The sequence below is a fragment of the Ochotona curzoniae genome, unplaced genomic scaffold, assembly GCF_017591425.1.
Source record: "Ochotona curzoniae isolate NIBS_2020 unplaced genomic scaffold, NIBS_Ocur_1.0 contig_2210, whole genome shotgun sequence".
Taxonomy (NCBI): Eukaryota; Metazoa; Chordata; class Mammalia; order Lagomorpha; family Ochotonidae; genus Ochotona; species Ochotona curzoniae.
This window is the reverse complement of record NW_024465369.1, coordinates 4,706,665-4,723,878: the sequence shown is the minus strand read 5'-3', so window position 1 is coordinate 4,723,878 and position 17,214 is coordinate 4,706,665. Positions and strand designations below refer to the sequence as shown.

General features: G+C 40.1%; 1 protein-coding gene across 1 annotated transcript in view; it reads right to left on the bottom strand.

Moving 5' to 3' along the window:
- Positions 1–17,214, bottom strand: part of THSD7B (thrombospondin type 1 domain containing 7B) — a 717,619-nt gene that overhangs the window by 516,076 nt on the left and 184,329 nt on the right. Inside the window, exon 4 of the mRNA XM_040971516.1 lies at positions 4,660–4,829. Within this exon, the coding sequence (XP_040827450.1) occupies positions 4,660–4,829 (170 nt within the window). The remainder of the gene's footprint in view (positions 1–4,659; positions 4,830–17,214) is intronic.

The following is a 17,214-nucleotide window of genomic DNA, read 5'->3' as shown; positions in this document are numbered from 1 at the left end:
CACCACTGAACACAAACATCTTCATGCTTTTCCATATGTTCTCTCTATCCTTGGAATATTCTTCCCTTCAAGTATTACCTCTTTTATGAAGACTGATTTCAGGCATCAGAAAAGCCATACTCTCAGGCATGATTCTAACTTTATTATATATGTGCTGATCACAAGACTTAAGACATCCCAGTATAACTGTTACTTGAATTGCAGTTTGAGTTAAAACATTATATATTACTGGAGGAAGGAGGTGCCTTTATAACAGTAGCGTCTAATACATACCCTAAAACACAGCTGGTACATTAAGAACTGTTGTTGTGAAAAACTATTTGTCAATATCCACTTTGACTGACTGGATCAAAATAGTATTAAAAGGATCTATTTCAAAACAATATTTCAAAGAATGAAGTTCAAATAACCAGACACATGAGACAATGTGCAGTTTCAATAGTTATCTGGGAAATGCAAATAAAAATCACAATGAGGTCTTATGTAATGCCAGTAAGAATGGCCAAAAACAAATCATGAACAAAACCATAAATGCTGATGAGAACGTGGGGGGAAATCTGCCTTAATATACTGTTGGTGGGTATGTAAACTGGTACAACCATTGTGGAAGACACAATGGAGATTTTTCAGTAATCAGAAAATAGATTTACCATATGACCCAGCTTTCCACTCTTGGGAACTTACACAAAGAATCAGACAGAGGAAATGAAAGAGTTGTTTGCTCATAGCAGTTCAATTCATAGTAGCCAAGATATAGAATCAACACAAATGTCCATCAACTGATGACTATATGAAGAAAATGTGGTACACACACACACACACGCTATGGAATGGTACTCAGCCACAAAAAGCAACGTAATCATGCCTACTGTGGCAAAATGGATGCAACTAGAAATCATTATGTTCAATATCAGCCCCCTCAAACTTCTGATAATTAACATTTGTAGCATAAAACAAAATAATATATGCACAAAACTGACATATCAAGACTTGATTATTTAGAACCCATGCCTGTATTCTTTAGAAACAGTGTTTTTTCTATTCAGTCCTCATTGGATTCTTTGTATGATGGATAACTAAGCTTGTAAGTGTAACAAACAAAATATATCACCATAAAAATAATAAAAGAGAAGGAAGCATAGCAGCAAAGGTAGTAGGGAGAACAGTGTGTGAGGAATCATTATAGGCTTAGATCTGAATATATGAAATATATCATGAAATTTGTTCACCTTCTATTAAATTTTTTTACAAAAATTCAAACAATATTCTCCTCAATAGCTATATCTAATGTCTGTTCCTAATTTGTACATTTTTCTTTTACTTTATCACTGTATCAATACTTTGTATTCTTACATTTCACTCCATATTTGCTGATATCAAAGTTTGTAGGTTTGCCATCAATAGAATAAATCTGTTCTGGTCTTTATTAGACTCTGAACAACAATTCCTTGCTTCACACCCTGCTCTCTGAAAAATGACCCATAATGGCGCCTTTGTGTGGTCAATTTTTTTGAGAAAAGGGCAAGAAGAGAGAGATCTTAACAAATCCAAGGTTTTAGATTTATGAGTAAATATTAGTTTCTCTGAAAACCCTGAATTATAAAACAGCAAATGGCAAAGAAAATCATAAACACTTCTCTACATTTTCATTCTTAATTCCATTGACTTGACAAATATTCCTGCTTAACACTTCCATATGAATTATTTACTGCATTCTTCTGATTGCATCTAAAACAAGGCAAAATGGGAATTGTGTAGACATACACAAGTGTTATTAACACAATATCTGTGACCACCATGCATTTAAATGGGCATAGGGACACCCCTAAAACCAATTATTAGAATGATCAACAGTAATATGGCTCATCCTCTGTATCTAGCACAGACTACGAGATGTGTAGGTCCCTGGCAGAAAATGAACATTGTCAAAATTATTCTGACACTGAGAAATTCTTTTGCATCTATTAGGTGAGTGGTTTATGGTAACAGAGATTGTAGTCCTAGACTATGGATTTCTCTGATTCGTTCCTTGCAATGCACAGCAGCTGACTCATAGTGGATAATGGGATTCTGCTAGGAAGAGAAATCAAGTGATTACACTTCAGAGAATGACAAGAGAGAGCATCCTTGAGTCTGAGGAAATATTAACCTTGTAGTGAAATCAATTATGACGGAGAAAAGGGTTTCCAAAATCAATACTCCCAACATGCCTTCTCCCTCCAAAATCTAACATCATGATCTAAAAAAAGCTGATGGTCACAGAAACTGAAATATGAGACATGTCACCAAATTTGCCCTTCATTACTACATTATCAGTAAAGGTTAGGAAAGTTTAAATTTTTCCTCCTCAACTGGGTGAACACTCACTGATCCTTTACAATTAGAATTCAATTGATCTGCTTAATTCAGGCCAAGAAAATATTTTTCCATTGCCAAGTTGGTTCAGAATATCTCTAAGGAAAACAGAAAGAAATGGAAGTATTTACAAGAAAAGAATGCAATGGGTGAACAATTTTCTGATTCATTTCAACACAACAACAAAAACATCTGATGACAGCTACAAAGTAGCAAGGTAGCTGGTAACTATAATGTGGTTATGCTACATTGTCTAACACAGTCTTTACTCAATCTATTCAACTGAAAATACAGCCTCATATTTCACATCAATATGTTTGCCTCTTGGCCTCACAATCAGCCCCTCCTGCAGAACTGAGTTATCAGATTTAGGACTTTTAAGAACTTTCTAGATCCACTGAGAACTCATACATTAGCTGCCATAGGTGCCTCGGTATCAGATATTTTTCTTTCCTTTTATATACTTAAAAAAGATTGTACCAGGACTGAAAAGGCTGAAAAATTTTGCAAATAAGGCCCCATCTGCATATCTATTCTTCCACACCATGCCACATGGAAGTCCAAACCTTACAGCCCCTTCCCTCCACTTGCTTCCGAATCAGAATCCTCCTGCCCAGTGGGTTTCCATTAAGGAAGCAAGAAAGTTATGATTAGAGAAATTTTGGAAATGGTGAATCCACAAGAAGAGCTATTTTTAACGAAAGAAACACTGTGGAGTTGAAAATTTTATGGAAAGTTTGAAAGTGGAAGAAGAAAATAGGTCAAGATACAGAAATTCTACAAAACGTGTATTTCCCTGAGAGCCACAGAATTATAGATAGCAGTGAGCATTATTTAGAGAGGCAGTTTAAAAGAATAACCAAAGTTTAAAACAATAGCTAAGAACTCTTCAAGCAAATTATTTTCCTCCAAACTTAGAAGAACAAGAATAGCTATACTGTACCCCAAAACAAAAAGCATATAACTTGCCTCTTGCTGAAAGCCCAGTTGCAAATGAGTAAGACTTATTCATTCTTTTTGAAAATAACCCTATAAATTTGTCCCTGCAAGTGCAACTATTGGATCACAAGGCTAAGAAACATTGTCATATTGGTACATTGTCCAATGCTATGCTCTTAAGATGCCTACAGCTTTGAGAGGCCATTCCACTAAAAAAGAAGAAAAAACATGGCATGTGGAAAAAAAAATAAACCTCACAACATGAAATCTCTATTGCTGTGCCAGTGCCTTACAAATTCATTTTGTACACAGCAGCTATATATATGTTTATATAGGCCAAGGAAACATTTGCACATTACTCCTTCCATAGAACACCCTACTTGTATTATCCAGGGTGGCTGGGATAATCTACCTATTCCTTCCATGTTCATTCATTTTGTTTTATGCCTACCTGAAAGAAAGAGGAAGACTGAGGTCTTCTCTCTATTGGTCTACTTTCCAAAGATCTGCAATAGACAGGCCAGGCTGCGGCCCACGCATGCGAGCATCATCTGCTGCCTCCCTCCCCTGGATGACAGGAAGATGGGTGAGACACAGACTAGCAGGGGTTAAATGTGCATCACAATATGGCTGCAGATGCCCCATGTGGCAGTTTAATTCATTGTACTACATGCCTGCTCCAGAAGTTTTTTTTCAGAATAGATGTATCATTGCCCATACATGGCTTTTCAATCAATTGGCCCACTTAACTCCAAAACATCCCATTTGTTAACACCATCCCAAACAAACTGACACATTTTGAGGTTGTATATGTCTGATGGAGAGCTTAACCTGGCAAAAGTGAATGTGCTCCTTTCCTGCTCCTTCCCCAGATAAACTGAACTTTAGACAACAACAACAAAAATGAAATAAAAGCTAAAAGGTTGTAGTCTTAAAACATGAGAGATATACATGAAATTTGAAAGGAATTCTATAGGAATTCCACAATCATCAATTGAAAGAAAATAATCACACTCCCTGAGATTTAAAAATGTAATAAATACACACTATCCATTCATCACTAATTCACTCCAGCAGGCTAGCACTTTAACTTGGAACATGAATCTCAGCTGCACACCTTGGGTAAGTGTTCTTACTTAACCTTCACAAGGATCTCAGAAGGAAGATAGCAGTATCACCACTATTTTCACTGTTCCAAACTGCTATAATCTGAATTTAGGGGTTGCCTTTGCAAACAACAGACAAAATGTATTAAATCTGTGAATACGGAAGGTCGGTCATATCAAGGAGAAGCACAGGAGATGGTCGTGGAAGTGATTTCCCTTCCCACCAGTAGCACCACCTTTCCTGGGACCAGCTGCCTACCTTCCTTGGCCCTCTGTGCAGCGGCCGCTGGTATGCTGTGGGCACAGTACACCTCCCGGGTCTGGATGCCCCCGCCGCAAACAGGTCCTGTCACATGCCAGTGGGGGTCCTGCTGCTCCAGAAGGAGAGAGACTTGGCATTCCTTCCATTCAGAGGTTCTCCAGGAATACCTGTTTGGTTTGATTTGTTCAAAAGAAGAAGAAGAAGTGAGGAAAATATATAATGATGAAGAAAACATAAGTTATCAAGTGTGTGTGTGTGTGTGTATGATCATCTCTCATTCTAGGTGCAACTTTTGGTAAAGAAAGAAGTCTGACTTTTTGAAATAAGAAATCCCTTTGGTTTAACACAAAACCCATAACAGTCCATCATGGTAACACAGGACAGAGGAAGAGGCTCATGAAGGAAGAAAATATGCATAAGGAGTGGGCCTGTCTCAGCCGTAACGCTAAAAGAGTGACAAATTAAGAAAGCGCTAGAAACCCAATGAGCTGAAATCGCATCAACTGGAGCTTGCATGAGATCTACTTCATAGACTTCCAAATAAATGGGTGAAAGTCGGCCTTTCTCTTTTATTTAGTAGCACAGTACATGAATGTGTGAGGATGGGGATAGATTGAACTGGCAGAGATGATTTCAAACGTTTCAATCTTCCTGATGCAGAAAATTTGTGTTCATTTAACCTCCTGCAATTTGGATAAAGGATTACATATTAAAAAATGAACTATCACCAAGCCTCTTTGCTTAACCAATAAATATATTTTAACATATACAGCTATGATATTATTTAAACTGACTTAAAATATATATGCCCTTGGTTTACAACTGGTTAAGAAACACTCAAAAATGTACATTATACATACGTGCAAGGGAAAAACACAACGGGATTTATAAACAACTTCCAGAAACAGAACAACTATCATACTACTACATTCACACCCGAAAAACAATTTCAAAGAGAATTTCCTTTTGTGGGTTATTGCATCATTCTTCAAGCTCACAGGGCTAATACACCTCTTCAGCAGCTACATAAATACCAACAGGGTCATCAGTTTCTAGAACACTAAACAACATAAAAAGCATTCTCATCTCCTCTGCTGCCCTATTTTGAATTTAAAAAAAAAAAAACAAGTTTTCACAACATTTGGATTGAACAAAGGAAGGAAAAAACAGCCATAGTGTTGTGGAGCAATAGGTTAAACTAACGCTTGCAATGGCAGACTCCTGTATCTAAGTGCTAGTTTAGGTTTAAGCTTTATCAGTTCAAGTCCTAATTCCCCAGTTTCCAATCCAGTTTTTTGCTAATATGACTTGGGAAAGGAGCAGCAGATGAGCTCATGCTTGGATCCCTAGCACTGGTGTGTGAAACCCAAAGGCCCAGCCTCCCAATTGCAGCCTGGCCCAGCCGCATCCATCGTAAATACTTGGGGAATGAGTCAGCCGGCTGAAGATCTCTCTTCTCTCTGATACTCTTTCTATATCTGTCTTTCCAAGAAACAAAATTAAACTTGAAAAGAAAAAAGAGAAAGAAATAAAAGAACAGATCATCAAGACTGTGGCCTTAGAAACACTAGGGTATAAATCAAGTTACAGACATCAAAATAAGAAGGCAAATCTCCAAGAAATCTAGTAGTGACAACATATTTAAGCAAGAGTCATCATCCTACAAAGCTCAAAATCAGAAGCCCATCATCACTCCTGTAGCAAGTCCTCTGTGATGAAAAAAAAAAAGTTGGAACCATCTTTTGGCATTTGTTGTGCCACAATTTCTCTCCGTCCAGTTTCATTTCCACTTATTTTCCCAGGCAATAAGGTATGTCTGTGGCTGGATAAGGGCTGCCAAGGGAAAACTGAGGTCCTATTTCAGGGAGAAGAATAGCAAACAGTGATATATTCTTAATACTGCATGTGAGAAATGGAGAGAGGGAAAAGTCCCTGCAGACATAACCCTCCATCCTCACACTGGGCCTGTATCTGACATCCCGCAGACACTTCAGCTGAGGACTTGTCCCTCTGTGTTTCAGGACAAAAACACTTTGAAAGTCAGGGCACGTTGGGATAGATCATTCCCAAGCTCTTACTTCAAGCCCTCTTCTTTTGAGCATCCCCCAAAGAAGAGCTCTCTGGCTGGTATGAAGAGATCAGACACAGCAAGCACCTCCAAGGCTGCTATGATAGACATAGCAAATAAGATGCGCAAGAGCAGGTCATGCGCTGTAGATGACACAAAATGGTTTGTAAGCATATGGACCTGACTTGAGCTGGAGCCTTCGCCATGCCATAGTCAAATGACTTTGCTCCAATTCTGTTTTTCCAATTGTAAAATGGAGACAATAACACCAACCACTGACCCTGCCACATACTCAAAGTTGTTAATTGTGTTTCTCCTCATGTCCTCTTACGTATGCTACGTGCCTCTTGGTGATGCAGAAAACGCTCAGTGTTAACATTTTGAGGATTTCATTGATTCCATCAAAAGTCCCACTGTTAAAAAATGCAGGATTGCTACCCTCGAAGTTCAGCAATCAACATTTAACACAGAGCAACAACAAAAAAATTCACTAAGTTGAGACAGCAAGTCATCACCGTGTATTTGCCTGTCTGAAAGGCTTGGGCTATGCTGCATGAATCGGTTTTGTGTTAATTTTCTATAAATTAGCAGTGAAAGAATTGTTGAAGTCATTATGTAGAAAGGTGAAAAGGAAAGTTTAATGACTATCGTTTTATACAAAATTCACAAAGCCCATGTTGATTTCTTTTTGAGTGAAAACCCTCCACCAACCTGCCATTCACTGGCAAGTGACAATTTCTCTAAAGAAATAGAAGACATTTGTCACTATCACTACTGTTTACCACCGCAGAGAAAAGACTAACTCAGCAGGAGATATGGAGGAGTGGGGAGAGAGATTGGTGGAGTTTTCTTTTTAAGAAAAGGGCCTTTTCATAGTCTTCACTTTGCTTTTTTAAACTTTTTCTTTCCCCAAAAGTCCTATCTATATTTAGTCACAAATCACCTGGCAGCTATGAAAACGGAACACCCTGAACTCTATCAACCTGAGAAAGTATCTCCAGGATCTGACAGAATCAGAAATCAAAGCAGTCAGCGAGGCTAAACGCTGCTCCCTCTCTCCTTCAGAGCTGTTCTGGTGATAGTCCCCTCGCCTCCAGCAAATGTGGCTGCCTGCTGCCCACGACGCTGGCTTTCATGCTTGAACTTGTGTCACGGCCCCGGCCTTTTCAACTCCCTGCCTGCTGACTCCTAGACTTTTCAACACCTCCTCATTTGGTCCTGCTTTAGCAGGGAAAGACGGGGAGCATCCAAGGCAGACCCTCACCTTTTGCAGGTAAGCGGCACTTTCACTTTGCCAGTGGAAATGCCTTCCAGGGCTGTCACACCGACATGAAATCAAAGAAAGAACTCAGTCCTCATGGAGGTGAATGTGTACGAGTTTTCTGTTTTACCAAAGTTGAACTGAACAAAATGAACAAGTCATTAGCTTATTTAGGCTACAAGGCATCATGAGCATTCGCCAAGAGGTAGGCCTGTTTTTTCTGTGACATGATCTGCTTGACATAGACATGGCTGACTATTCAGTAGCTTAATCTGTGATACTCCTTTCAGGTGCATTTAATTCTCTCAGCAACTCAGTGAAGAAAATATTATGTTCCCTTTTCAAAAAGAAAACACTGACATAAAAAGTAGCCCCTCCAAGGTCACACAAGGAAGTGAGAGACTGGGATTCACAGTCAGGCTTATCTGATGCTATAGTACAACTGCTTAAGGAAATGACATCCAGGTAGATTACAGCAATAAACGGCCAACTCATGAATCTCCATCAGCTTCCGGAAACAATAGGAAGCTGCTGCCCTTGATATTACAAAGATACGCAAATGTCAGTCTCAAAGGCTGAACAATAAAATGGGTCCTCCTTTGGTGCCAAGTGACCAGAAATACTTCACACCACTGAAGTATTTGTTGTTCTAATCACAAACAGTTTGAGAACACCTGACAGCCAGATGTCTTATAATTAGAGCACTGCGATCACAGAGAAGCAAATTTTAGTCATCTCACGAGGTTATTCAACTGAAAAGGAGAAACAAAACACATGCATAAGCCAAAGGAATGGGTCTGTGACTGTGAAAATTGAATTGCCTATGAACAGATTCAGATGAGTTTTTTGAAGAGGGATACATTCTTCAGACTCTGAAATTCCACACTTAGGTCTCTGTTAATTCTTAATGTTAGATACAGAGTCCTTGACATGCCAGACATTCCCATAAAGGTAACTCGAATCTCCCCACTATGGCATGAAAACCCACTCTTCAGTGGCTCTGAAACCAGGCACCTCCAAGGAGGGAAGGCTAATAACATGCTGAGTCCATGGGAAAGGCACTCCCCAAAAGGCCGTCATTGCAGTTGATACAGAAACTGTATGAAATGGCAAAGACACCAGTTAGCAGCAGGCTCCACAAGAAAGAGAAATGGATATGCCCAAACCTTAAGTGAATCATTGACTCATCCAGCCATTTTGTAATTGAAAGCTCCTACTATGTGCCAAGTACAATTCTACACAGCGTTTTTTTAACAGGATCATGCTGGCTACTGAGTAAAAGCAACTGACTAGGCCCGGCGCAGTGGCGCAGTGGCTAAGGTCCTCACCTTGCACCCCCAGGATCCCATATGGGCCCCAGTTCTATCCCGGCAGCCCTGCTTCCCTTGCAGCTCCCTGCCTGTGGCCTGGGAAAGCAGTCGAGGACAGCCCAAAGCTTTGGGACCCTGCACCTGCGTGGGAGACCCAGAAGAGGCTCCTGGCTTTGGCTCGGCATAGTATCGGCCATTGCACTCACTTGGGGAGTGAATCATCGGACGGACGGAAGATCTTCCTCTCTGTCTCTCCTCTCTCTATAACTGCCTTTCCAATAAAAATAAAATAAATCTTTAAAAAAAAAAAAAACAACTGACTACAGGCAAGAAGAGTAAACCAAAATTCGGAAGCCTCTGCCAGTCTATGAAACGATGGTAGACTGACATGCCGTGGTAACAGGGAACATGGTGAGAAGTTACAGGCTCAGGATGCATCTGGAAGTTGGAAGACACTTTCAGATGGCAGACATGAGGGAGGAGATGGGAGAGAGAAAAAAATTATAATAATCCCAAGATTATTCTGCCCCCGTACATTACAGCACAATCTTAGACACTGGACTATGGGCTAAAATAGCCCTGGAAAGGGACAAAAATCCCTCAGGAGGTAACAGAGTACAAGCCATACTTGCGGAACTTAGTTTTTCATGTATTTTCGTACAATCTGTTTTCTGAACATTTTCTGCATGGCTGAAATTCAGTGCTTAACTTCTTCATATTTTCTCCATTACTTAAATGCCACTACTCATGCCATGCCTGTGTGTTTAGTACCCCCTCAAAATGTACAAGTATTACATGTTATAAAGTAACTTATTAAACAAGAACCAACAAATTAAGCCTAAGAAACTTTCTTTCATCAAGACATATCCAGTGACAAATGTAAAAGCTTGGGGCTTGGGATTAACTGTCAGCCCCAAGTATGTAGTTTGCTGCCTATGCGTAACATTGTCCAACCTAAAGAATCGCATAGCCAAACAATTCCCTTCACTGAGGGCAGAAGGAAGACAAAGGAGTAAGCGTCGTTGCTGTGAGGTGATAGGCAGAGATGTCCTCAATCAGCAAAATCAGCGTTAGAATAGGAGGTACATTAGTGCCTCTTCTTCACAGACTTCCATTCTAATAACGTGACACAAGATGATTCTAACAGCCATAAGATGCAATGACCGTCACAGCTTCACAGCAACCTCTGGCCTGTAGAATTCAAGCTTAGCCACTTTCATAAGGCTCAGAATTGCTTGCAGATTCTAGATTTCACTTTCCCTTCTTCTAAGAGCTTAGATTTAAAACAAAGTAACATGGAATGGAATCTTGAGTGATTGAACGATGACAAAGTGAAAGAACAATCACATTAGTCGATGGTCATGTTTTGACTGAGCACATACAGATTTGTGAACACTTTTGGAATCGAAACACTGGTGCAAGATATTTAAATTAAATACATGTATATATTTAAAAACCAGTGTACTGTACCATGACTAATGCATGACAATATCTGTTGTCCTTTTAAAATTGTGAGTGCATTTAGAAAAGAATTAACTTGTCATTTTTGCCAAACAGATGACCAAAATAAAGGGGAACTGATCATGCTTTGAACATTTTCTGCTCCAGTAATTTTTTATTGGGTAGAGGAGAACTATTGATTATGGAAAGCTACTCTGCAGTGCGAAACTCTTTGCTCTTCAGCAGATGGCTTTGCTAGCCAAACTCCATATATGTATTATTAATAGACTTGTATCGCTACGTATAGCACTTAACAGTACGTTAACTTTCTTACACTAACCGGGGAACAAATCTTCCATCCAGGAGGATATAAAGTGGCACAATGGGGACTCGTGAAGCAATGTGCACTAGCATTAGACTTTATCAAAAGTAATCAGTCTCCTGTTGAAACAATTTTCACATTCTTTATAAATTGTTGGTTTGGTTTTATAACAATTTTCTCCAAGCATCCTGGGTCGTGATTCCTTTCCTGCTCAAGTGCTACAAATGGTTGGCGCCTTTTTAAACAATTAAAAAAAACTTATTTTTAAAACTCATTAATTCATTTGACATCCATTTATTCAGTTCCTGCTATAGGTAGGTTAAGTGCTGTGATAGAAAACCAGCAGGAGATTAAAAAACAGGTGATGTATCCAGAAAGCAAATGTCTGCAAATTCAAATGGTGATTGCCTTTGCACTATGTTTGAAACAAATAATATTATCCAAGGACAACAGACATTCTAGCTGGAACACCAGGCACACCATTAGCAACATGCAAGCCATGTGGGATTGTGGAAAGCTCCATCGTTCCATCCCTTTCCTATGCAGATGTATCTCTTCAATCTGTTTTGAAATGCACCAATTCAATCTGCTTTTTATTTTAAAAATTGCTTTGAATTACTCACATATAATCATTTAATAATTCCTGTAAGCAAGAAGTAGACACTGTGGTACAGTGATTTAACTCATTGCTTAGGACACCTTCATTCCAAAGCACAGTGGCTGGGATCAAACCTTGCATCTGCTTTCAGACTATGACGGATTCATTCGCAAGGAAGTTACAGAGACTGACAGACAAAAAGATTGTCCATCAGGCTGGTTGGCTCCCCAAAGGCCACAACAGCTGGGGCTCATCTGAGTCCCTCATGTAGATGCAGAGACCCAAGGACTCGTGTCCTTCTGCTACTGTTGCTTTTTCAGGCACATTAGCAGGAACTGGACAAGAGGTGAAACATCTGGGACACATACCAGAGTACAAAGTGGGGAGCCAGCACTGCAAGCAGTGTCTTAACCTGCCATAGCATGATACCAGGCCCCTTACCTCTGCTTCTGATTGAACTTCCTGCTAACAAGTCTGGAAAACAGCAGATGGTTGCCTAATTATTGAGACCACAGCTAGAATTTGTGGAGTGAATGAGCAGATGGAAGATCTCTGCGGGTCTCTCCTTCTGTCTTTCAAATGAATAAAAATAATCAATTTATGTGTTTGAGCATTTATTAGTCATTTATCCAAATTTTACTAATGAAATACTTTTCTAGGTGCTGCTCTACGATAAATTTAAAAATGCAAGCAAACAAAATAGTGATATCATTTTATAGAAGATGATCAATGGGAACTTTACTTTGAATCTTACAAGATAGATATGGCAGGCTGTGTATTCTAATTTTGAAGGTGCATATTGTACATGACTATTAGAGATGAACAAACCAAGTAGGGGCCAACTAACTGGGTTAACCCATTTCCCGTGTCCCCAGCATTCCATATGGTTCCTACGGAGCCTAATCTATTTGTAAAATAATTCCCTACTGGGGCCCGGCGCGGTGGCGCAAGTGGTTAAAGGTCCTCGCTTTGCACGCCCGGGATCCCATATGGGCGCCGGTTCTAATCCCGGCAGCCCCGCTTCCCTTCCAGCTCCCTGCCTGTGGCCTGGGAAAGCAGTCGAGGACGGCCCAAAGCTTTGGGAACCTGCACCCGCGTGGGAGACCCAGAAGAGGCTCCTGGCTTCGGATCGGCATAGTATCAGCCCGTTGCGCTCACTTGGGGAGTGAATCATCGGACGGAAGATCTTCCTCTCTGTCTCTCCTCTCTGTATATCCGCCTTTCCAATAAAAAAAAATAAATAAATAAATAAATAAATAATTCCCTACTAATGTGTCTGGGAAGGCAGTGGAATATGGCCCTGTGACGCCCACAAGGCAGACCCAGATAGAGTTTTGGCTCCTGGCTTTAGTCAGGCCAGTCCCAAGCCAATTTAGTCATTGGAGGAGTGAATCATTGGATTGAAGGTCCTTTTCTCTGTGTGTCTCCATCTCCCCCTCTCTGCAGTTCTGCCCTCCTAATAAGCAAACACATATTTACCATTTTTTTAAAAACGTGAACACACTTTGAAAGTCTTCAGTTTCCTGAACCAAATATAATCACTGTGGTGATCAGATCACTACTACGATTAAGTGCACACACATCCCCTCACAGCATGCTGCTCACTTTACACACGCAAAGGAAGAAACAAGCAAGTCAACTTTTCAACCACTATCATTTTCTTGAGCAGCTTCCTTGTATCCAAGCGTCACCTAAAACCCCTTTCTGGAGTTTTCTCAAGGGAAAGGGATTATATCTAGAAAATGAAAAGTCACATTCAGTCCTCCAGAAGATGTTAGGGAGAACCAGGTTGGCTTTTATGAGTTAACAGGCAAATCATGAAGACTTGCTTGCTCTCTCAGCATGAGCTACACAGGCTGACTTCTTGAGAAGGAGTTCTACCTGATTCATTCGAAAGATAAATTCAAGTACAGCAAAAGCAAGGAGAGATGGAGTATAAAAGCCCAATCATTCCACTGCCAGACCAGGGTATAGAAACATGTTGCAGAGGAGATTTTCTAAGTAGCAATGTCACACAGTCACTGGAAAGCCATCAGTCACCCAGTTTCTACCTTGCTATCCGATTCTGAGTATTACTCTGCATTGGTCACTATCACCCTGAATGGCACTGTCTTATATTCAATGTGAAACTCTTACCGTTCCTGTAAGAGGTAAAACAGCCATGTTCACAAGCAAACTGTTTTCTCCCTAAGGGGAACTAGAAGTTGCTGGTAGGTCATGTGAGGTGTCACTGCTAAAACACATGTGTGCAGGTGACATTTGCTCAATATTCCTGAACATTACTTACAGGGTCTTCAGCCATAATGGGACCGTCTACTCAGGCAAGAAGGAGGTTAAGGAGCTATTCCCAACTCAGATGCTGCCAGCTCTGACAAGAAGCACTTAATAGCAACACCACTGACACTGTGCCCTTCATATTTCTTTATCTTAGCCAAAAAATAAGATGGCCTCGTCCTCCCTTAATGTTATTTTGAGTATCTTATACAACTTACATATCTCTGTTTCGGAGGTCAGAGAATAACCATGCCTAGGGTCACAATGCCCATCAACAGGACAAAACCAAAACAAGATCAAGAGTGGCGAGCATTCAGTCTGCCTCGTCCATACACCACAGTGACATGCGGGGGTAGCAGAGATGTAAAATTATAAGCAGATGATTAATGCTGGAATTAACAGGTCTATAATGGCCCGTTTATATCAGTCAAAAATCATCTCTGGAGCTGGAATGGGGGCTCAACAGGCTAACCCTCCACCTTGCAATATAGACATTCCATATGGACATATCCATATCAACAATTAGGCAACACAATGCTTATATCTTTTTAAATTCTAAAACTCCCTGGGTCAGTATGACACCTCCTACTCTCTGTCTCCTTTCAAGTAGCCACAAGGCACCATCCTAAGCATGCTGATTTCAGGAGTGTTCCCTTTGGTTAAAATTCCTCTAGTGAAATGCTGAGTCAGAGATTGGCATCCATGGTCTTCACAGTTCAAGTGTTGGTCAGGGAAGCCCAGCTGCTAAAAAGCAGCCTCCAAAGCTATGTACCTGAGGAATACGAATATGCCAGCACCAGAGCATTTTTTTCCCAGTACTCTAATTCTGGAGTAAACTTACCTCTAATTATCAAACCAACTAATTTACTAACTCCATTTAAACACTGACCCCTCAAAGCGGTTTGTTCAAGAGAGGCTTCCCTAATGGCCCTGTTAAGTTCTGGAACCTGCACACAACCCATATTCCAGAGTCCTTTGTATTTACTTTGCTCTAAAGCTTCATTTTTCCCACAGGTCACACACTTAGCGTATAGTTTACTGTTTGTTTACTTGATGTATCCTCACTTAAGTTTTCATAGTTTCATAGGTGAAGAGATTTTTGTCTAGCAAACTCTCCAAGGTATCTGAAACACTTAACACAGTGCTTGGTATATAGCAAGAGCTCAGTGTGTATTTATTGAATGAATGATCATATCTCCCTCAGCAGAAATGGCAAAAGGGTAAAAATCAAGCCACATACTCTGGGAGCTTTAAAAAAAATGAAGAGTCACAAAAATACAATTTCCTACTGCACTGAAATACAGCAAATTAAATTGCTCAATGTGCATGAATTGTTCATAACTTCGAGGAAAGGAGAACTGAGCACTTTTGTTCCCTAACAGGTTTTGGTTTCCAATCCTTTTGTTCACCACAGATTTTAATCACTGGTGTCGAGTTAGCAACAAAGATTAGTGTACAGCCTTTATGCTGTATACATTTCCTATGCTAGAGGCCACAGACCAGATTTCAGACAAGCAAAAAGGTCAAGTGATGCTATTGCTATTTACTTATCCTCCTTCTTACAACAGTGTCATCAACTAACACGTTATTTTCCCTAGGAAACACTGGTTGTTACTTCAGTGAATTCTTCAAGACTCCCGTTTCCGAAAGATTCAGCATTTGGAAAGGTTTGTTTAAAATGTCAAATTCAGAAACATTTTCAAAGAGCAGAACTAGAGCATTGAGTTTATTACCGATGAAATTTGTTAGCGTTTACTTCTCAGACATTAAGGTTCAATCAAATGAAAATCAATACAGAAATTCATCTTGGATACATCTCAACTTTCTGCCATTCCACTTAACATCTTACAGAAAAAAAATCATGTTACATAGGAATGAATGCATACATGCATGTGTGTGTATGCACATACACATTACACACACACACACGTGCACACACACACACACACAGAGTGCTGGTGCTTGTCTTTACTTCACCTGTCCTGACAGTCACTATAATGTAACAGAAAACACACTGACTTCAGAACTATACCAACTTGGAGTGTAAATTCTTAGTATCAGTTTTAACCCCTTTCACTCTAAAAAATGTCTCATCTGGATGGTAAACTCAGTGCTATCCAAATATTCTTCATACTTAGTGTTAAACTGAGTTGGAATTATCAGCCAACAATAAATACTCAACAAAGGATGAGTGTTATTTAACAAAAATGCAGATCCAGCTCAACTTGCTCATTATCAGAGGGCATAGTCCTGACTTCTTTTTTTTTATTTTTTTTTAAGATTTTATTTTTATTATTTTTTGATTGGAAAGGCAGATATACAGAGAGGAGAGACAGAGAGGAAGATCTTCCGTCCGATGATTCACTCCCCAAGTGAGCGCAACGGGCCGATACTATGCCGATCCGAAGCCAGGAGCCTCTTCCGGGTCTCCCACGCGGGTGCAGGTTCCCAAAGCTTTGGGCCGTCCTCTGCTGCTTTCCCGGGCCACAGGCAGGGAGCTGGAAGGGAAGCGGGGCTGCCGGGATTAGAACCGGTGCCCATATGGGATCCCGGGCGTGCAAGGCGAGGACCTCTAACCACTTGCGCCACCGCGCCGGGCCCATAGTCCTGACTTCTAAGATGATTTTAATAAATATTGACCAAGAAAATGGAAGTATGTTTGTAAGTCTACAGACATTCAAAGATACCAAGTACCAAGAAGAATTCACTAGTCACTCCCTGAAGGAAATAACATATTAAGGTGATCATTAAACTCAGATTTTATTTCTGTTTGCCTTTCATGAAAATTTTCCCGAGTTATACTTCCACATGAGACAAAGGACTTACAAATTGTCCAAAAAAATAAGTCCCCATGCCTTGAAGTTATTCCCTTATGCTGCCCAATGAAAGCAGGGATTTCCTTCCTTAGAGGAAACAGTCACACTTGCAAGCAGCAAGCAGCAAGCATCTTTCTTCCAGAAAGATGCATCCTTCTTACAGTGCCTGCTATGTATTATTGTGACGGTTGATGTTTTACACCCCTGACAATCCTGACTTTCAAAGTGGCAACACAGCCAGTGTTATGACATTCTTTCTATTGAAAGGAGAAATGTATTAGAGAAATCATGCAGCTTGTTCAAAGGTACACAGCAGGTACGTGATGGAAATACAACATTAAGTGTAGCCAATTTCAAAGAAGACAGATAACCAAGATTTAAGCCATTTTAAAACCCCTGGTCTGCTCTAGAGTTAATGTCTTGATAGACATGAAGTTCAATACAACATGAAATTATAAATTAA